Here is a 22,209-nt window from a genome sequence, read left to right as displayed (position 1 = left end):
GCACTTCGACTAGATTTCAGCAATTTGTCACCAAGTGGAGCAGCGGGCAACTTCCAAAAAACCCTCAAGCATTCATTATACACCCCTAATATTTTGTTTATCTAGCATATAGCGCACTCACACAGAGCTGGAAACAGATCCCAAATGGTTGTTTATATTGGCAGGAGGAGAGCGGATGCTGCTGAGGGGGATGGTTTGTGGTGGGTTCAGTAGTTGCCTCCTTCCACCGGCTTTGCTCTCTCTCTCTCTCGCTCTCTCGTTGCTCTCTGTTCCTTATTCTTGTGCGGCTTTCCTTGGAATTTCACTGCACAAATTCTGACACACGCAGGATAATAATCTCTCTCAACTGAGAGCAACTGAGAGAGGAAAGCTCTAATGGGAAAAGCTCTCGCCAGCTGAAGGGAATTTCCTCATTTCGCTTACTTTTCAATCAGAAAGAGTTTATCCTTCGTGCTTGATGGACGCAACATTTAATTCGCGCTTTTTCTGTAAAACAAAGAAAACCAAAAAAGTAATTTTCAATCGCATGAAACTCATTGTTATTGAACTCCGTTTGTTTTCCAATTTGTTTAACCCCAATTCCGACGCTCGTTGTGTGTTTTTGTAACGAATGCAGTGAATATCAAGTGAAACGTACAACCAACTTGTGCACATATATATTATATGTGGTAACCAACAGTGCTTCTCTATTTGGCGCCTAAAAACGGAAGGATACTCGTGGCTTAAATCATCAGCTCTAGGTAAAATACATCCTCCGAATCGTGTTGTTTGCATTGCCGCTTTGTGTAGACATCCCGAGTCCTCGGAGGCTTTTGCTCACTCCAGCCAGGATATCCAAACATCCAGCCATCTATCCATCAAACCGCTGGCATTGACAGTGACGACTGACTCTGACAAATGTGTTTGTCATGTTTACCTTGTGGCTTAAACAAGTTAATTGCCGTGCGCCAGACACGAAAAACCAACAGTACACATGAAGCAGCCAACTCCTTCCGGCTCATACATGTGTCCATCAATTATTCAGCCTGATTGTGAGCATTAAATATTGAAGCTATGTACTGCTTATGAGCTAGAAGATCGCATACTCCTCACATACGTACACTAGTTCGTGCTGGCCTGGTGCTAAAAATAAAACGTGACACCTGCAAAAACGCTCCACCGTCCAGTGTGCGTAGAGCCACCCCTTAGAGAACCGCCCAGCCTAATGGCCTTGGGACTGGTCTGTAACTGTGCACGCTGGCCAGTAACAGGCTTCAAATGGGACTCGGAGGGCTCTCGAATCGGCACTGATTGCTTTAGTCGGCAATCGACTGTGCGCCACCCACTCGCAGCGTCCACCCAACCGAATGACCTTCACTTTGCCTTGCATATGGTCGAAATTAATAATGCCAGATTCACCTAAAAGCTTTGCACAAAAGCTGCACAAATGCAGCTGCGTAAAAAGGTGGCTGATGAGCATTGGTCAGGGGAAGGATGGGGTGGTGTACTGTCATAAAAAAATCCGCTTGGCCATTTTTATTTATATTTAGCACCGTGCGACAGACCGGAAGTAACGTAAAACGTAACAAACGACACATTGGGGCACAATTTGCACACGTGTCGTATGCGCAACATTACACACACACACGCACATTCCAATGTTGGCTATTTTTGGCTGCAGCGTGTCCTTTTGGCCCGGCTATGTACACAGTATGTCCTGGCCGCTCCTATTTTTTTTTTTGGCTGCTTTGTATGCAACGGGCGCAACAAGCGCAAAAAAGAGAAATCACAAAACAAACTGACGCCATTTTGCCATTAATCCCGACCACTTTATGGCCAGGCCACCAAGCAAACTTTCCCCTTTCCGGTTATACCCTATAAATTTTGGGGTACTTTGGTAAATTTTTCAATTAAATCAATAAAATCAAATCGTCCATTTTCAGAGTGATTATTGATGGTAAACCGTCGTAACAAAAATGTCCCTTTTATTCTTAATATTTTGTATTTGTGTTGGGGTAATCATAATGATGGTGTCTTGATACCTAATGATACATCACATTCATTTTCTGTTTGCCCCTTAAAAATTTCAGAATTAAGGGTATAGAAAATTCGTAACCTTTCTTGACTTCGGCTTACATATGTATTTCTTTGTTTGCTCTATTCATTTCGGCTTTTTTGCCTTTTGTTTTTCGTCCTTTGTGCTTTACTTTGTTGCGCCATGCTTATTTTTGAGTTGGGCCAGCCCCCGGAATGGAGGATTTGCTAATGGCAGGAGCGTTTTGTGGCCAGCGTTGGTTGCAAGTGCTTCAAATGGCTGAAAGGTTTATGGCCCGTCCAGTTCCGAGTTCCTGGTACCCGTTTACCAGGTCGCAGTTACCAGTACCAGTTCCCTGCTCGCCCGCTTCCTATAGTTCTTTATTACGTTGTGTGTTTTACCAACAGCAAACACAATTGCCCAGCCCCGCCTTCAGTTTTGTTTCAAGTGCCGCCCCATCAAATGGAGTGGCCATCACTCGGTCTCCGGATCCGCATTCGCATCCGCGTATTCCCTGCTCGATTTAACTGGGTCTAGTGCTGGTTCCCAATCCTCAGACCTCTTAAAAGTAAGCTGCACTTGGGGAAAATAGGTAATAATAAATTTGGAAAATTATATCAATGCTTAAAATTCTACTTTGCGTTAATAGTAAAGTTTATAGAATAGTTACTTTGAATACTAAAGTGCGTATAAATTAGACGAGACTCGTTTTTAATATCAACAAATAATAAACAAGTGAAATCCATTGCAATTGAAATTTTCAAATAAATTTGACTTTAAGTGCCATCGCATTTTTCTCAGTGTGCTCGTGCATTGAACTGCTGTGGCGCACCTCTTCGATATTTTCTCGCTAAAAGAGAGCGATGGGAAGTCCCTGACCGGGCGGCTCCTTTGGCTGCTCCGTGCCGGTGGTTGCCTCTTGCAATTACTGTCGACTAGGCCATGCCCCGCCCAACGCCCAACGCCCACCACTGGGCCACTGTTCACATTTGATGTGCATTTGCATTCGTGGCCCTCCGGCTATCGAATGCTTTTTAGCCCACGACATTGTCATTGTTGCAGCTCGCCTTTTTCTTCTATTACTCCTTTTTGCTGGGCCACAAAGGACACTGGAGTGCTGGAGCGCGAGGGCTTTTATTAAAGTTTCGTTTTGTTTGCCTAGCACAACAATGTCCTGGCAGCGACACCCGCCCACAAGTGGCGACATCAGTTGCAGGCTCCACTATTTCCCCCAACTGCCCCACTTTAGGAGCCTTAAGTTTTTATTTTTTTTTTTATTCTGGCCAGCACCGGAAGTTGCAGTCTAACAATAAGTCGAAGAATTGTAAATGCTGCAAACATTTCAAATATTTCTTATTAATTTCTGCGCAGCCAAGTGGAGTCTGCAAATAGATCTCTTCTAAAACTGGGACTGATGGTTTCTTTTGTCTGGCATACTCAAAAAACTACTTACATTGTATTGTTTGCTTGACATAGATAGCTTTTAGAGACTTTCTTCGTTCTCTTCTATTCATAAATTATATCAGTTTAAATATTTAAATAATTTTACTTTCTTCTTAGTAAATTACAGAAGGACATTAACACCAGGAACTGGACCAATTTTAGACCGAATAATACGAATAATCAAACACAACAATCAACTTTACTCACCGACCTTTCTAGTCTTCTACATACCCGTTTACACTCGAAGGACCTTTTGTACCGACCACTTTTTGGATAAACATATCGCTAGCGAAGAAACAGAAGGAGTTGGTGCCCCCCTAGCCCGGACCCATACTCCCGATCCTTGTGCCCCTCCACGCCAGGATCAGTCGTAACCCATAAATAATACCCATTTAACCCGATTCGTGCCCTGAGGCAAAGGAATCCAAGACGGCGCCACTTAAACCACAAGCCTACAAAATTGGCCGAATGTTATGTTGTGGCTTCTGTTGTGGCAATATGTCGAAGCGCGATTACAAAGTGGCCACCACGGATGGCATCGAGCTGGAGCCGTTGGGCGGCGAAAAGTGCGACAAGGATAAGGACAAGGACAAGGAGAAGCAGACGAATGGCGTCACTTTTGGTGAGTATCGTTTCAGGAATTTCCCCCTTAAGCACCACCAGGTGTTTTGCATTTGCAATTGCCTAGAGCATCATAAATAATCAAAGGGCGGTGGTGAAAACAAAGTGCATAATTGCACTTGTGCATAATCCGACGCTTCATGCAACTTAAACACCGTCTGCCTGCCTGCCAATTTTGGCGCACCCATTCGCTCCTCTGGGATTTATGCATCAAGTTGTTTTCTTAATTACACCGAATGCAAAACAAAAGCATTAAAAATGCCACGTCTTGCGGCCGTTACTCATACGCCTCGTTGGCCCAAGGCAAAGTAAATGAATGTCAGCAGCAGCATCCAACCCTCGTTGTTACTGCCCCAGCCTGTCCACCCTTTCCATTTTCAAACTTGTTTTTGCATTTCCTTTCCGCCGGCAGTCAAGTTTTGCGGAATTTTCCGTCCTGACAGATGTCCACCGGATCCGGCGGGCTGCTCCGAGTGGAGAGACTGGCGGAGGATTGGCGGAGGGTAGGCGACGCAAATGTTCCCGAGTGCTCCTTAAGCTGTCGCCGATTTTCTACAATTTTACGCTCGTCCGGAGTTTGGCAATGGCGGGAGCAGTAATCCCTTGGGGCCATTGATTGTGGTAATGGGATTTCAATACAGGATTTGTCTGCGAAATCAATTCTGAATTCTGAATTCAGGCATCGAGTTGATGGGCATATAAAAATACTTCTACCTTATCTTTCTTGCTTTAAGCAAGTTTTATTCACTTAATATTGAATCCAAAAAAGTATGCTATCATTTTTGACGCTGCTTTGCAAAACCATAAACTATTGTAGAAGAATTAGCTATATGTTGATCACGACAATACATGAAAGATACGAAACTTAAATGTAGAACAGGACTTCTAATTATCCTTTATTTATTTGCTGCTTAATGCAGAGCATGTAACCATACTACATAAATAAGAACTAAGCTACATAGGTGACAAATATTTTTTCGCATGCATTCCCTCCGCATTATCACTTTGAAATCAGTGTCACGGGAACAGGACGTGGACGTGTGCTCGTGTCCCAGCAGCCAGTCGAGCAATTAAGGATGCATAAAGTAACCACTTGACTTACGGCAGCTGCAGCGGTGTTTACTTAAAGGGAATCCAGCTTAACCTCCTGGCGCCATCTGGGGCATCCAATCACAACGCTCGTTATATTTGGGATATTTTCAGTATAGGTTAGTGTGTAATATTTCAATATAAGCTAGGGAAAGTGTCTGAAAGCTAGATATATTTATTACTTCCTGAAGCCTGAGAACCTTTTAACCCCAAGCGACTTAACGCATTCTTGTTATGTGGCGGCATTTGAGACTGACGCCCGTCAAAGGGTTAATGGTGGAACCTCGACGTAGGCGGCTGATGTTGATAATTGCAGGATGCGTTGTGTTGATTGCAGGCTGAATGGGCCCACACATATAAACACACATACACACACACACAAGGGGCTTGACTCAAATAAAGAAATCCTGCCTATCCTGGACTGCATCAGCGAGATAAAATGGGTCCACAAGAAACAATTGAAGCGGCAAGAGCCTTGCGCTGCATGCCCAAGTATGGCATGCCTACCCCCCCATCCCCTACCCCTTGCCTATATGTTTGTGGGTGAGTGAAAGTAAAGGATACATAGAAATGAAATGTGTTTTTGGGTCAGGCAACTTCAAACTCAACCAGAAAAGTGGAAGCGAGCGCACAGGAAGAGGGCCTCAAAAGGAAGATGGAGCGGATGAGTAGTGCGACTGGCAAATGGAAAATGAGTAACAACTGACAAGCGAACGGGCCAAGTCAACCCGTCAAAACGTCCGGGCGAGCAACAATTTATGGTAGCGAAATGGCGCAGGCGAAACACAATTAAATGCAACTACAAAGGACACAAGCATCCAGATCCATCTCCATCCCTCCTACCCCCCCTTCCCCCCAGCATTTTGAACCGACCACCCACTTCACTCGTTTACCCACCGCCCACTGGGCGCGTAATTAAATGGAAATGGAAAATATTGCCCGCGGTCCCCCTTGCAACACAACACTCGTACTTGTTGAGGCACTTGAAGCCCTGCCAAGCCGCGTGCATTTGGTTTCATTTGTGCTATATAGCATACCCTTGCCCAGAAGGGTTTCTATATATAGTCCTGCACAGCGAGGGAATCAAGCAGAGAGGACCTACAGTTTCCATTCTAGAGGAAACTTCATGGAACATATCACAGTTGCAAAGTTTAGGTCCTGACACTTATATAGAGCATGGAATGGAAATGGGTAAAGTCCATTTCTGCATTACTGGAGAATTTCAAATTAACCTGAAAGAAATCGAAAATACTTATTAGAAAAGAGTGTGTGCTATGTGTGCTAGCTGCGCTGAGTTTCCCTCGTTTCTGCACAATTAGTTCGCCATCGTGTTTGATCCGCTTCAGTTGAACCCAATGCCATTGAAATCGATGGCAGCGGTAATCCTACATGCCAATCCCAAGACCCACTTATCGAGCACTTGGGCCCAACTCTTTCGATTTTGCATTATTTGCGTCAGCAATGAGTGCGCAAGTGGTCCTCGAACACGGTCTGCCAATTAATTAAATCATAGCAAATGGCTCGAATAACCGCAGCCGGACCTCCTTAGACCAGCCGTCTGAGCTTTTCTTATCACTTTCTGTGAGCAATCCTTTCGGAATCGAACGACTCCAACTGATTCTTTAGCTCCACAAAGTAGTCAACATTCTGGATTTGAACTTCGAAGTTTTCGGGAAAGATGCGGAGGTACTGCCGCCAGGGGAAGTCCGTTCTGGCTCTCCAACTGGAGCGGGGTCAGCTCATCGTTGGGCTCGTCCTCCTTACCGCCTGCTCCTGGCCAGAGACATGGCTCGCCCTTGGGATACACGTCGTAACCGTCAACAAAAGCCAACTTCACGTTCATCTAGTCGTAACCAAAGCATCGCAGATTATTAAAAGTTCAGATATTAATAACTGGAATTTATCTCCATCTGTGCAGCATTGCATACGATCGTTAATACTTCGATTTCCCTACTCGAAGTCAACAGGCCCTAAATAACGCAATTACAAGCATCGTTTACAAGAGCAACCCACTCCACTGACTCTTGGCCAAGTGTTTGCTCTGCAGCGGTGGCAGTAACAGCTTAAATTTATTGATTGCTTCATAAACAGCGATTATTTAACCACCGCATTTCGATCCGTACTGCAATGACCCCCTTTTGCCTTTTTCCTTTTCCAAATCCCCCAAATCGACAGTCTGGCGAACACTTGTGGCCATCTTCAACCAGTTAGGAACCCAAGCGATGGGCACAGGAAGGGGGAACTGCCTCCAGATGCTCAATGGGATCAATATGTGTAACCGTCTGTATGTCGTGTATGTGGTGGGTGCAGATGGGTGGGTGGTGATTGTGTAGCACATGACAAGTCACAAGTGCGGCCAGTAAATTTGCATGCGACAGCAAATACTCAATGGTCGGACACAAGAGGCAGGGGGATATGGTGTTGACTAACACAGTTAGCATGGGGTGTTGCTCTGTGAGGGTCAGAGTTGAAAAGGGAAAGCAGGAGAGTCGAACCGAACGCACGGGCAATGGGTGCAGCGAAGAAGTCCAATTTTGCAACGGTTGCACTTTTGAAGCCTTACACTGCTTAAAGGTATACCAGTTTTAACCAAAGTTTTGTCCTAAGTTTTGAAAAATAACCCAGTCGAGTTATAAGAGATCAGCAGGAATAATAGTTTTTATTGTTGCAAAAATCTATTTTTAAGAGTATTTATCTTCGTCATAATCGAATTGAAAGTTTTTCCCTGCATATTAAACGCTTTAAGTCGCTATGCGACAACCGAAAAGAGGGCGTTCGACGAGGCGTGGCACCGCCTAATGAACACGATTTAGCTCAATTCGGTCGACAAGCCGCGAAGGGAAAACTTTACACTAACGTGACGGCGAATTTATTGAGTTCAGACCGCGTTGCCAGAGCTTCGAAGTCAGTGGTTTGGGAAATTGGGAAAACTGCTAAGAAAATGGAAGGGATGAGGGCACGAGGAGCATCCCCAATTTTTCCGGCAAGTCACCGCGAACCGGTGGTGTGTTTCGTTTTCTTTGTGCGTGTATGTGTATTTGTATCCCCCCAAAAAAAAAGAAAAACTTTCGTCGCATTGCCGGAACAAAGAGGCGAAAAAGGGAAAAATTAGATTTCATTTGCCGGCAAACTTACAAAAGCGAATTACCATTTACGTTTCGGCTTTGTGCTCCATTTGTTGATTGTTTTGCCCGGTTGCCATGTCGACCTAAAAGTAGGCAATACAGCGCAGCATCAGGATATCGTAAATCCCAAATGGAACGCAGATCGGAAAAAAGGACGAAATTTTAATCATAAAAATCGCACCCCCTGATGGTAAATTCCAATCATTTTTATGACAAATTCTCTAACACGTCAACGAAATAATTATAATTCCGTTTCGTACGAGTAAGTAAGTAAATCAAATGTTAAAGCGCAGGGAACTCACTCATCCCTTAAGCAGGAACATCTAATGATGAGCCCCTGCCAGATTGAACTATTTGGCCAAAACATGATAAACAACACAACACGGAGTGGTATAACAAGAACAACAACAAATGATTGCATGTGGGCGAAATGAGGGGGTGTTGCAGGGGGGTCTTTTAAGGGTTGCTGCGCTATTGATTCGCCTGGCAACACTTCACCATAAGCTTTTCTTTTTGTACCCGGCACTCGTGGAGTTCAAGGGTATGCTGAAATCGTGAAAATAGTTTTAGCGATTAAATCCTTTAATTTGATAAATATAGTTTTGGAAAAGTTTGTCCACATTCTATTTAAAACAAGCCCAATTATGATTTATCGTTTTTAAAACTTTAAACATTTAACCACAACTACTTACTTAAAGGGTATTTAGAATGTCCATAGCTTTTCTTCTTGTATTTGTTTTTGGTTGTATCAAAACAAAAATCCAATCAGCGGGGGGATATAGAGGGCGGGGGGTGGGGTTGGTGTAACATCAAATACAAGGGCTCTCCAAAGAAATTTCATTTTCACTTTTGCAGGTGAGCAAAGCTCATCCGCAGAGAGGGAGAGCGCGAGAGAGCAAATAAAGAGCGGGTGGACATGCGCAGGACTCTCTCGGGGTTGCCACCTCCTATCTCGCAGGGTTGCTGCACGGTGTTTCGCTGCGGCAGCATCCAGTTGGAAAATGTACGCGCACTCAAACGCAACAAAAAGCGCGTGACAAAAAGCGGCGTACGCAAAAAGAAAGGACACTAGGAATTCGGTGTTGAATAAAATTCCATACACACTCATACACACATATACGCAAGCGAATGCGTCGCGTGCTGCCCCCTTAATCCCCACCTCCCTCTCCCGCTGTGCGTGTCTGTGAAAGAAAGCTGAAATTGCCAAAAAAAATATATATATATATATACATATATACATATATAAAACAGCAAGAAAGTGTAGTGAAGGAAATCAATTGGTGGCTATATAAAAAAGCAGCCAATTAAAGTGCTCAATTTCAAGTCAAAGCTCCGAGTAATTAGTGTATGCACTTCTTTATTGATCTTTAAATTGACCTTTTTGACCAGAACCCACTTCGAAAAAGAAAAAGAACCAGCAACAAGCTCTTAATTTTTCATTAATTAGCTAACTGGAATGAAATAATGAACCGTTATGCTCTGTCGCCAAGTAAAATGCAACTGCAGCTGAGAACCGCAATTCAGTCAAGTGGCAACAAAGCGAAAAAAGGGAAAAAGGGAGCAGCTGAAGGCGAAAAAGTGCGAAAAAAGGGAGAATGGTGTGAGGGGGGTGGTGGAGAAAAGGAGAGCGGGGACAGCTGGAAAGCGCACTATTGACATATATACGCGCAGATTGGAGCGAAAGAGAAGAAGAAAATCGCCGCATAAGACAAAACAGGAAATTCACTTATACACGCGCACAAGGAAAGGAAATTCGCGCTGTTGAGCTTTGCATTTTGACATTTCATTTCAAAACACTGATTCCAGTGAGAGCGCTCCAGCCACTCACTCACACTCTCCACTCTCACTTCCAAGCTCTCGCTCTCTTACTCCCATTATGCTCTCCCACTCTCCTACCCGAATTCTTCGGTTTTTTTTTATTTTTTCTTTTTATTCGCTGAGCAAATGGGAATGTAAACAAATGCCAAATGGCGGCCGCGTTAAACAAAAATGAAATGGATTTGTGATATATGCATTAACACGTTTCTTGCGTGGTATGTGGAATACACAATTGGGTATAGAAAAAGGGAGAGGAGAGAGTAGTTACACAGGTGCAGGCACGAAGACAAACAAAGCGGCAGGCACAACAATCGCATTCGTTCTACTTGGAAATTAGGATTAGGCCTCGTTTTGACATTGGCATTAAACAAAGAGGAAAGGCAAAAGCAAACAGAATGCGAAACCTCATTAAAGACCAATTTGGGCAACTACAACTGGCTGACGGGAATGGAATAGTTAGCAAATGTTGTTGACACCCGTAAATAGAACTTTTATGTCCATAGTTTTGTCTGTGTTATTTGACAACTTTGCTCGCGAAAAACGAGTATACATATCATAACTTTTTATGGCAGATTTAACGATTTCCATTTCCTCCGATACAAATAGGAAATATTATTTGCCCTTGCAAATCTACGTATACGTGATTTTATGCATTTAGAATGTGAAATGTATAGCCTACCTCAGGGGTGGGGTTTTGCGGTGATAAAAATTTACTGAAATTATACTGAAATAAATTAATATTATTATAAGCTGATATATAATTTAGTTGCCCAAATAAGAAAATAACCCTGAATAACAGACAACTTAAAGGTGTTGGCTTTAACTAAATCTTACCCATGGGGCAAGTCCTTCAAATTCGTTTCGGGTTTGTCCAAAATTACCGTTGCTACGCCTAACAAACCGTAGCCACAAATTATGCCTGAATGATGCTACAGGCGGCCAACTTCACATTCAAGAGCTCCTCAATGGCAGACAGAAGCGCGGACATTAGACATTATATACAAATATACAGCATCCTCACAAAAGCCGGCTGCACAGAAGAAGAGAGAGACGGAGATAAGTTGAGAAAAAGAGACGAAAGCATATTTTTTGGGGGGTTGATTTTCGGGCGTTGAAAGCGCTTTTCACTAATTCAATGCGACATTGAAAACAGTGAGCTTGAATGCGAGAAGTGCAGACTCTCAGAAAAGGGACCCATCGCCATGGACATGGATTTACGGACAGCCGTAGTCTGACTAGACGGAACCGGAAGGGCGTCAGCGTCTGGCTTTCGGCCAACTTTGGTTTGGGGATGGGGTTGGCAAAGGAAAAGCCGGCTGAGGAAATGCGAAACGAAAGTGCTATCTGCATAAATTATGTATGTATATTTCTGGTCGCCCGATTATCAACTCGTCAAAGGCGTCTCATTTTTGGCAGTCGATTTAGTAGCTAAAGGGTGCAAAATGAAAATTCCATCAGCACTGGATCATGAAAGTACACTTTCTCGTAAAATATTCATCGTTCTGTTCACGGTTCTATTAAAATACTTAATACCTTAATATTAAAAAAGTGTATTTATTAATATTTGCGCTCGCCCGATTATCAACTGAGCAAAGGGGCTTTAGTTTTTGGCAGTGAATTTATTGCTAAAAGGGTGAACACGTAAAAATCCGTAAGCGAAGAAATCCAAAAACGATTTCGACCATTCGTGGTGAATAAACTATGAAGAGCACGTGACCAGAAAAAATGAATGTGGGTTCTGGCAAAAGGGTTCGACCTGTATTGGCCATAAAGTGATTGTGATTCCTCCCTTTTAGAGCAAATAAGCCGGCAATTATTTGCGGTGTAACAGATTTTCAAGTGTGTGCTATTCAAACGGTTCGCTGCGGTTTCAGTTGCAATTTCGAAATCCAATTCGTTTACGGCCACGGGTTAGCAAGCGTACGTATTGGCCGGAAGACACAGAGACACCGGCCCCGTTAAGATTTCGGTCGTCGGCGGTGGTCAGAGAGGCTCGAAGATTTGGCGTCGCGAGCGCATCGAGATGACAAATGATCCGGACCTCGATGACTGTGCATTTCTATCCGGTAAGTTGGTTGTCAAGGAGACGGCAAGGATTTTAGTTATACTATTAAGGTGTTTTAGTATGTCCATACTTATGAGCCAAGTGAAAAGCGTGTGATTAGCATAAAATAATCCTTCAAATTGTGTGGTTATATAAGACAAGATAGTTATATGTTAATGGAAACGAGGCAACCCAAAGGTTATAAATATATAACCTTATATATAATATTTGTGAACCCTGCACTTAGTGGCGTTTTCATGCGGGAACCAAACACTCAATCTTGAGTATGTCATTTTTTTCTTGGTAAACTGACCCTTTTTTTGTGTTATTTTTGTGAAGCTGCTGCACTCAACTCCAGTGGCAATTGCAATGCAACCCATCCAAATGAAATATTTGCACAGCACCACTATGACTTTTATGCGGAGTTTAATTACATTTTACCCGTTCTTTCTCCGTTTCATTTCGACAGGTGGCGAATCGAGCGGCGGACGGCAGACGCGCACCGGAGTGGCCGTCTGTTCACAGCGCCGGGCTCTACTTGTGGCCGGAATTGTGCTCGGCTCGCTGCTGCTGACGGCCATCATCATCGCCTACGCGGGACCGCAGAACGGTAGGTTTGCCCCGTGCCCCATGACCCATGCCCCATCAGTTCCGTGCCCCAAAGGCGGCGCCATTCTCACACCGTTGCGTTCTTTTCTTTTCACTTCCTTTTCACGAGACTTTTTTCGACCATGTTTTTAACTCGTTCGTTTTTTTGCGTTTTCGCCCACAGAAACAGAATATCGAGTGGTTGGGGGTCACCCTTTGTGTTTGTTGTTCTTGTTGTTGTTACTTGATTATTCCTTTATTGGGGGCGACAGGATATGTAGTCAATTGGATGGGACGGAAAAAGGGTTCCCGAAATATGACAGCTTTAAATATGGGATTTTGTAAGAGAGGGTTTCAGTTTGACGTGAATGGAACAATAGAGTAATATATTTAAGTTTCCTGAATAGCTGTCTCTAGCATAGGGAAAAATGGGTTAATACTTGCTTTTTAAGAGATTGGGTACAATACAAAGTCTGTAATGAAAAATACTTAAATGAATCAAGTAATCAGCCACATACAGCATAAAAGAATGCCTTAGCAATAAAACGCAGTAGATTAAAGCCTTACAATATAGAAGTACAAAACTTCAAAAGGACCTTTTAAAAGAAAGTATTAATGGCGGGCAGTTACCTCAAACAGACTCGTTTCAAATAGAATGGGTGCACATACGTTTGAGTCATAAATCAACATATCGAAGGGAATCATGAATAATGTAGCCCATTCTCGGCCCCAGCCAAGTATATATGACTAAAGCCGCCTCAAGGTTCAAAGTTGGTGCCCAATAAATCCGTATAAATGGTAATTGAATTCCTTGACCGGCGCGGCATTCGAAGCGGGTCATAAACCACGTGGCCAAAGCAATCCATTTAGAGCCGAGTAATATGCTCTTAACCATATTAAGTGGGACCCAGCCGCATTTCGCGTATAAATAGATGCAACTGCACCACCTGACCCTACCCCCTTTGTCCCCAATGGATCCATAGGCCTCGACCTGATATTCTATGTGGCCTGGCCATATTGAATAGCAGAATTATGCAAAGTGCAAACACTCACATGCTCGCTGGAAGTTTCTGTTGCATACTTAATGGGGCTAAATGCATTGGGGGATAATTGCATTAACTGTCAAGGGAAAGGGACAACAAGCCGCACGAAGCCGCGTGTTTGCGGATTGATGAAGGGGGTGGGGGGGGGGGGGGTGGTTTGATGGGGGAATATGTGCACGGACGGACACATGTCTGGTGGAAAGTTAATTTTCCCCTCCGCAAGGTCGATTATCAATCAACATTTTCCACCATGTAGCTTTAACTTCTGCTTCCGCCGATCCAATTAGACAATTTGACCAGCTTTACACATATGCCACGACCCTTGTATACAGTATATATATCCATTAATATATATATATTTGATTTCCTAATCATCGTTTGTTTATTTCCCATTTTCGTTTCCGTTTGCCTTCAACTTTGTACACCAAATGTTTATTATATATATATGAATCTTTGAAAAAAATATGAAATATTTCTCTTAAATGCTTGTTTGATTGATTGGTTAAAATGTGAGTAACAATTATGCCAAACCTGAATACTTCTGAACTGGTAAATAGCAATGACACTCTATATAATCCTTCGGCATGTTGATGTCATTGATCATACGTTGTTTCTTACTTATACTTTTTCTCTTTTATTATTTCTATACTTTTCTATATCTAGATGTTAGATCTTTTATCGGTTTTATTTCGATTGTGAAAGAAAGGTTAGATTGTTTCAATTTTAGTGTCCATTGTAAATACGAAATATCACAGTTCATTAGGTTTTAAACTAGATATGCGTCGAGAAATTGCACTGATACTACTTTCTTGAAAGACATGTTAAAGTACAATCCATACACACAGCAAACTTTATATAAATGGAAAAAATATTTTCGGGTCAATCTTATAATCTTTGGTTATATGAACTTACTTGTATTCTACTTAACAAACATTACAGTTGATAATGTTGTAGATTTTTGAGTTTTACTTCTACTGGCTTATGAAATGTGATTGTTAGATCTTCCATCACTTCCATAGCTATTGATATGACTTCATTCGATTAATTGCGACATTCAGCTAGAAAGAAATCTCATTTGTGATCCACTCCATTTGAGTTCCGTTCACCCCACTAGATGTGCTAATGACTTGAACCGAATCCAATTATTAAACCGATTTACTGCTAGATTTTCTTTATGCTAACTAACCCTACCCCGTCTTAGATGATATACCCCTTAACTCTCTCTCTCTGTTGATTGTGTATAATGCAATTTGCTTTAACGAACTTAGCTACGAATCCCCGAAAGAGTCGTCCGCGAATAAGAAGAGTAACGAGCCCTGAAACGCAATCGATACTGATTACGCACCTTGACTATCCTTGCAGACTGCTCCTGCGGATCGAAAACGGTATCCGGTTACGAAACGGATGAAGAGAATAACACGCAGCCCTTCAATCCGATTGCAACCAATGGGGAGCCATTTCCATGGCTGGAGAAGATGCTGCCCACCAGTGTGCGACCGCTGCGCTACATGGTCACCATCCATCCCAATTTGACGACACTGGACGTCAAAGGTGAGTCCAAATTGCTGCACATTCATTATATTCATTTCGCTGAATGATGAAAATATAATTGAATTGTCTGACATTTAATTCCCTTTTTTTTATTTCCGTCTGGCCAGGCCAAGTCACCATCGATTTGCATGTGGAGAAGGAGACCAACTTCATTGTGCTGCACATCCAGGACCTCAATGTCACCGAGAAGGTAAGTCATTACCGGATCTGTTCCGGTCGAATGCAAATCAAGCAAATTAGCGTCTGACTCCAGTGCGTCCATTGATTGCATTCCCGTTTCGATTGCAGGCCATCGTGACCCCGGGTCCCAAAGGTTATGCCCTCAAGATTGTTAAGGTGCTGGAGTTTCCGCCCCGACAGCAGCTTTACATCGAGGTGAAGGAGAGACTCAAAAAGAAGTCCAATTACACCCTCAACCTTCGCTGGTACTCCAAACTAAATCCGGAGCCAGAGGGCTTCTATGTGGACCAGTACGAGAGCTCCAATGGCGTTGAAAGGTAAGAGTTTATACTGAATATGAATATTCGACTCATGTATTATTATGTATTATTTCAGATTATTAGCTGCCACAGTTTTTCGACCGAATGGTGCAAGAAGAGCATTTCCCTGCTTCGATGAGCCGCACGTTCGAGCACCATTCCGGATCTCCGTGTTCCGAGATCGTTTTCACATCGGCCTATCCAACTCCATAGTGCACACCACCGAGGATGTTGGCTTCTACATGGGCACAGGATTGGTGCGTACAATTCGAAATGTGAAAGATAACCGAAAGATATTTAATTATGTGCCCTTCACAGCTCCGCGATGACTTCATAGAGACTCCGCCACTGCCAGCCGATGCGGTGGCCTGGGTGGTTAGTGACTTCCAGCGCGAATCCCTGCAGCCCTCAGCGGCATATATACCCACGACACCAGCGCCACCGGGTTCCGGAGTGGGTGGCAAAAAGTCTGCCCAGCTAAACAATTATACTCAGCTTAAGGGCAAAAACCCGCCGGTACGAAACATCACTGCCCTGACGCATTCATTGAATGTCAACCTGACGCCACGGCAAAATCTGACAGTGGTCCAACCAACGACGACAACAGCTTGGCCAGTTAATCTCAATGGGAACGGAAAGCCATCGAATCTAACATCACTTTCACAGTCCACGGGATCTTCGATCAAGAGAGCTCCATCGTACACCTTCTATGCACCCAGAGATCTGCTGATTCGATCTTCATTCATATTGCATACTTCAAGAGACGTTCTGGAATATTTGCAGACCTGGTTGGATATCAGTTATCCGCTCACGAAAGTGGACTTTGTGGCTTTGCCTTCCCTGGATCGTAATATGATCTCCTCGCTGGGATTGGTCACATTGAAAACCTCGTTCTTAACGGATCCCAGTTCAATTACCTCCGAGCAATATCAGTTTAGTGCCCTACGAATTGCCGAGGCGATGGTTAGGCAGTTCTTTGGAGGAATCACTTCGCGCAAGGTGCTCAAGGATGTTTGGTTGTGGGAGGGATTAATCCAGTATTTGGGCATTCACGCCTTGGCTCCCCTTCAGGAAACATGGCCCTTGAGAGAAATGTACCTCTTGAAGATGGCCACAGCTGCGTTGGATATCGATGCCATTCAAGGATGGGATAGCATCATGAACGGCACCAGTCACGATGGCAACAATGAGGAGTTCTTTGTTCAAAAGACAGCGGCCATATTCTCCATGTTGCACACGGCCATCGGTGAGGATCGTTTCAGGGGCTGCCTGGGCTCGTTCCTCAAGGTGAATCGATTTAGGACTGCTGAACCCACTGATCTATGGACCATTTGCACGAAGAAAGCCAACGGTTCGAAAAATATCAAGGACATGATGACACTGTGGACGCATCAGCCGGGCTTTCCCCTCCTCACGGTCACCAAAATGGGTAACAGCATTTCCATATCGCAGAGACCTTTTCGACCAGCGGAATTTCTGGCCATCCATGATGACTCCTACGATGGTAATAACTATAATAAAACGACGCTGAATGCCACCGATATGCCAAGCACAGTGGCAACCACAACACAGGGTAGCAAGCATAAGGTGGCGCCGCACATGAAGTGGATCTTTCCAGTCACCTATGTGACAGATATCAACAATGTCAGCGAAACCCTTTGGATGCAAAATGTGGATGGTGAGCTTGAATACATCTTTCTTCAGTAACAATCTTACAATCTTTACAATTGGTACAATCTTTCTTCAGTAACCTTCAATGTGCCGGAGAACGTAAAATGGATCAAAGTGAATGCTATACAAAACGGCTATTACCGAGTGGTCTACAATGATGATAATTGGGCAAGTCTAATCGAGGAGTTGGCCGCAAATCCCAACCGCTTTACCAGCGAGGTAAGTTGCCAAAAATCCTTAAGTGGAAACTACGAACTAACGAAGTGAAACCTTTCTATTTCAGGATCGCCTGGGAATGTTGTCGGATGCCTTCACGCTCTGTCATGCGAATCTGCTGCCCTGTGAGATCACCATGAACATGATTCAATATCTGCCCAGTGAGACGCACTACGGTCCAATGGCTTTGGCATTGAGACATTTGGAAAAGTGGCGACGCATCCTTAAGTACTCGGAGTGCTTCCTTATGCTTAGCGAGTTCATTAAGATGAAGATATCCACGGTGATGGAGAAGGTCGGCTGGTCGGATGACGGTGATGTGGCCACCAGGTAAGACCGATTACAATAGATTACAATAAGAACAAAATTACAATTTATTATTCCAGATTACTGCGTCCCGAAGTGCTTTTGGCATCGGTTCTGTGGGAAGATATCGATAGCATTACCAAGGCAAAGAATATGCTAAATCAGTATCTATACTACAATGGCACCGCCATTCCACCAAATCTTAGAGAGGTTAGTTATGCCACACACCTATTGTTATGAAACTAATTAATAATACATAAAATATTTAACAATTAGGTGGTTTACACGGGCTCCATTCTATCCGGCGAATATATTTATTGGCAGCATTGCTGGGAACGCTTTGTTAACCTGCAGCGAACATCAGAGACTTTCGTAGAGCGGATGCAGTTGCTCCGAGCCTTGGGCAGAACCAAGGATGCTTGGCTGCAGAATCGCCTGTTATCACACGTTACAATGCTGCCCACCGAAGAGGTGGTGCAGGTGCTCAAGGCCATTGCCGGAACGCCGACAGGTGGAGCTATGGCCTGTCGCTTCCTCCAAGCCAAGTGGTTTGAGTTGGAGAAGCGGCTGGGACCTGGAACAATCAGCTTCGCCAAGGTCATATCGGCCATCACGCAGTACGGGGCCACTAAGTTCGATTACGATGAGGTAGGCTATATATTGGAAAATCATAGATATATAATCTAATAACTTATTCTAATAACTTCAATTTCCTTTTCAGCTCAAATCGCTGGTCCATCGATTTGGCCGGGGTCATGGTATGTCTGTGCTGAATATGACCTTGAGCAGCGTGGCCTCTAACGTGGAGTGGGTGGCCCGGTCACAGACGTCGCTCTACAAGTGGGTGGAGGGCAACCTGCACTCGCACCGATAGAGGAGATAAGGACACGAAGGTCCTGTCACAGTTCTCTCTTCACACACTCATTTGTAATTATGTTCCTCTCTCAGACACACGAATCTTAAGTGAGCTTTGATTTCGCCAAGTTAACTAAAACAATGGATCTTTGTACTCTTTACCATATCATTGCCAATTCGATCGATCTCCTTGGTTTTCTCTGTAGCTAAACTATGATTTTAGTACTTAAAATTAGCCCATTCAACTGTAAAATACGATTGCTATGATCAAGCAGCTCTTATATATGTATGTGTATATCTATCCAAGTGGAGAAAACCTTTTCTAGCACATACGAACGTGTATATCTACAACTGAACATAAGGATATATCTATATATGTATATTGTATATGTATGTATATTTTACAAACCAAAAAAAAAAACCAAAAATATTTAGAGCAATGGATAATTGTAGATTGTAAGCGAAGAACAACATATTTTTTCATAAAAACTAAAACCTAACAAAATGATCCCCAAGAAACGATATACTAAATCGCTTATGAATGCATTCTAGTACTGTATAGCATATGTATATTAGTTTTAGTGAGCATTGCGCTCGTGTGTGTGTCCGTGTATGTGCGCATCGAAAAAATATCACAGAAATCTTCCTTTTGCCCAAAAGATAATGTACTTAGGTATATCCATTTATACCCTATGCTGCCTGACCAAAACCAAAAAGGAAATAACCATGACCAAGTTTTAAATATCTTTTGATTTCTAAATGTATTTTTAAAATCAGTGTTAGCTTCCAATCAATATAATTATTATGTATGTGAATGTACATTGAATATATTTTCTTGAAATGCTAGTAATAATTATAACTTGATATAATACTTGAATTTCGAATCCAAAGCAGTTTAAAAACAAGTTTTAATCAGAATGATACGTTCTGCTAATAAAAACAAAAAACAAAAAACATTTCGCAGATCCGAAATATTATTCGCTAGCATAATTAGCATAAAATCTGTTAACGATATCGGCTGCCATAGTATTTAACTGGTCTAAATATCAGTATGGTGCCATGAACTCTACATAATGCGTGTAAAGTTCTCGTCTTTCAAGCTCTAGTATGGTCTAAGGTCAGGCAGGCAGATAACTTAGGAAATCGAGATACGAAATAACAAATAGACATCCCATATGTACATACATGGCATACATGCTATAGTTTGCTAGAAGACAAGACACATGTTCAACACTTTTTATTTACGCACTCGCCTATGACACATTAATTGTGTATCAGATTACAACGTTCCGACTAGTGTCTTATTAAAGACATTTTATCATCAAATTTACTATTTTACCATATCGCTGCTTATAATTTGATTGGTGTTGGAACACCAGGCCCAAATATAGCCAGATAATAAAGCCCAAGGTGTTTTTGCAAACTAAAGGGAATCCGTTAACTTCAAAATTCCCATGGCACGCCGGTTTTGTTATTATAAACCAAAGAAACATGTATTAGTTGTGCCATTCGAGCCACTACCCGCGATAAAAAAGTGCCATGCGACTAGATTAGCTTAGTGGGGAAGACATGAGCGTGGATGGAACTTTTTTTGCGAGGGGCAACAATTTTCAGTCAGAGAGAATCTAACTTTTGAAATCCATAAATGCTAACACAATCCCAATTGAGCCACGCCTAAAAAATCAACCGATAGAAATGGTTAAGCAGATTCAGACCGCATTCGACTATGCTAATGCGTAAAGGTGTATTTGCATTGAGCCATTTGAGATCTTTTTGATTTCGTTTTGGGAGGAATAGGTTGATTTGCTTGGCTAAGACACACTAAGACTTAACTTAATGATACTCGAAGTCAATCGCTCAGATACCCCGATTTAAAATTAAAACTGTCGAAACGCAGTCAAAGAGATAAGAAAGAGAAAGAGAGAGAGAGAGAGAGAGAGAGAGAGAGAGGGAGGGAGAAAGAGAAACACAAAATAAAACCAAAAATAACTTTATTAGCTACAAAGTTAGATCACAGAGAAAACACAAAAACAAGTTTTGGAGCGATTTTACGGATTTTTGAAAAATGTATAAGCCAAACAAGCAACTAAAAATGACAACCGAAAACAAGCCGAAATATAAATAATACAAAAAGAACACATTATAACAGAGAAACTCAAAGCCCAGAAGAGAAAAAAACCTTAAATTCGGAAAGATTAAGAAAGTTATTCAGATTAACGGAATCAAAAGTTTATGGTTTTTGTTTAAAACATGTCCTTATTTAATTCTTAGCCCATTCATCGTCTAAGTGCATTGTACAATGCATATCCGTCCACAGCTTTGATTGACTTATCTTATTTGGGTTCCATTAAGTTTTCTAAAAAACAAACACACAATCTATCCTCAACCCGTTCCGAACTCCTACTCCCGCTTTGTCCTGGAGTTGAAGAATGGCCTTTTCGAAATTCAAGGATCAAATATCAATTCTAGTTAATTTTATTAGAAGAAATTTTTTGGCAATCGGCATCAGTTTAAAGAAAAAATTAGTAATTATGCATTGTCTATTAGGTTTTATATTAAATTTCGCGTATGGAAAATACCAAGTGTATCTAGAATGCAATGAAAAGCAGGCAGAGCAACTCTAAAGACGTAAACCTAATTGTACGCTAATGATATATACACATCTATATATAAATATATATATATATTTACATAATGTAGTTTAAGTCAAATGGGAATATTAATAAAAACGATAACTAATCTGTAAATATTATGGTAATATAATTTAAGTTGTTCGTGGTTCTATGTGTGTGGTCCGGCGATCAATAAAGGTTGTAACGTGTGCTCGGTGTGGGGTACAGAAATCACCTAGATAGAACAACCATCAGACCCAGACCTCCTAACAATTACCCCCAGACCAATTAATCTCCTGAAAATTACCTCAGATAACATAACCTCCGCCCCATGCAAAGCATACTGCCGGGTAAAAGTTGACCCCCCCCCCCCCCCACCATATGAGTGTTCGCACTGACAAACTAATGCCCATTTAAAATATATCCGGCAGGCAAATTACACCCAGGTAAATTAACTTCCAGATAATTTAACCGGCGGTCAAATTAATCTCCAGATAAACTAAGCTCCAGATAAATGAAACTCCGGATAAACTAACTAACCGCCGGAGAAATGAACCCCCAGCTAAATTAACCGGCAGGAATTTTACCCTTGGGTAAAAAATAACCTCCAGAAAAAAATCCGACCAATCGAACTTTACCTGGCACTTTAACTTTACCCCCTGGCAGATTAGTCCCAACATAAACTGGCCACCAGATTTGGTTACACCAATCATAGTGATAAGCGCTGATCAAAA

At 42.5% G+C, this 22,209-nt stretch overlaps 1 protein-coding gene across 2 annotated transcripts; it reads left to right on the top strand.

Moving 5' to 3' along the window:
• Positions 1-430: 430 nt before the first annotated feature.
• Positions 431-21,607, top strand: CG4467 (uncharacterized protein). Of its 2 annotated transcripts, none has more exons than NM_001043282.2 (13): positions 431-740; positions 3,575-4,079; positions 12,624-12,764; positions 15,148-15,336; positions 15,444-15,526; positions 15,625-15,833; positions 15,892-16,072; positions 16,134-17,493; positions 17,563-17,705; positions 17,770-18,032; positions 18,089-18,218; positions 18,285-18,656; positions 18,730-21,607. In NM_001043282.2, the coding sequence occupies exons 2-13, from the start codon at positions 3,926-3,928 to the stop codon at positions 18,880-18,882; spliced, it is 3,378 nt and encodes a 1,125-aa protein (NP_001036747.1). In that variant the 5' UTR covers positions 431-740; positions 3,575-3,925; the 3' UTR covers positions 18,883-21,607. The 2 variants fall into 2 exon arrangements, with proteins under 2 accessions (NP_001036747.1, NP_651133.2); NM_142876.4 differs by lacking the exons at positions 431-740; positions 3,575-4,079 and adding exons at positions 9,282-9,637; positions 11,907-12,176.
• The last annotated feature ends 602 nt before the right edge of the window (positions 21,608-22,209 follow it).

Source organism: Drosophila melanogaster, chromosome 3R, assembly GCF_000001215.4.
Source record: "Drosophila melanogaster chromosome 3R".
NCBI lineage: Eukaryota > Metazoa > Arthropoda > Insecta > Diptera > Drosophilidae > Drosophila > Drosophila melanogaster.
This window is presented reverse-complemented; position numbering and strand designations above follow the sequence as displayed.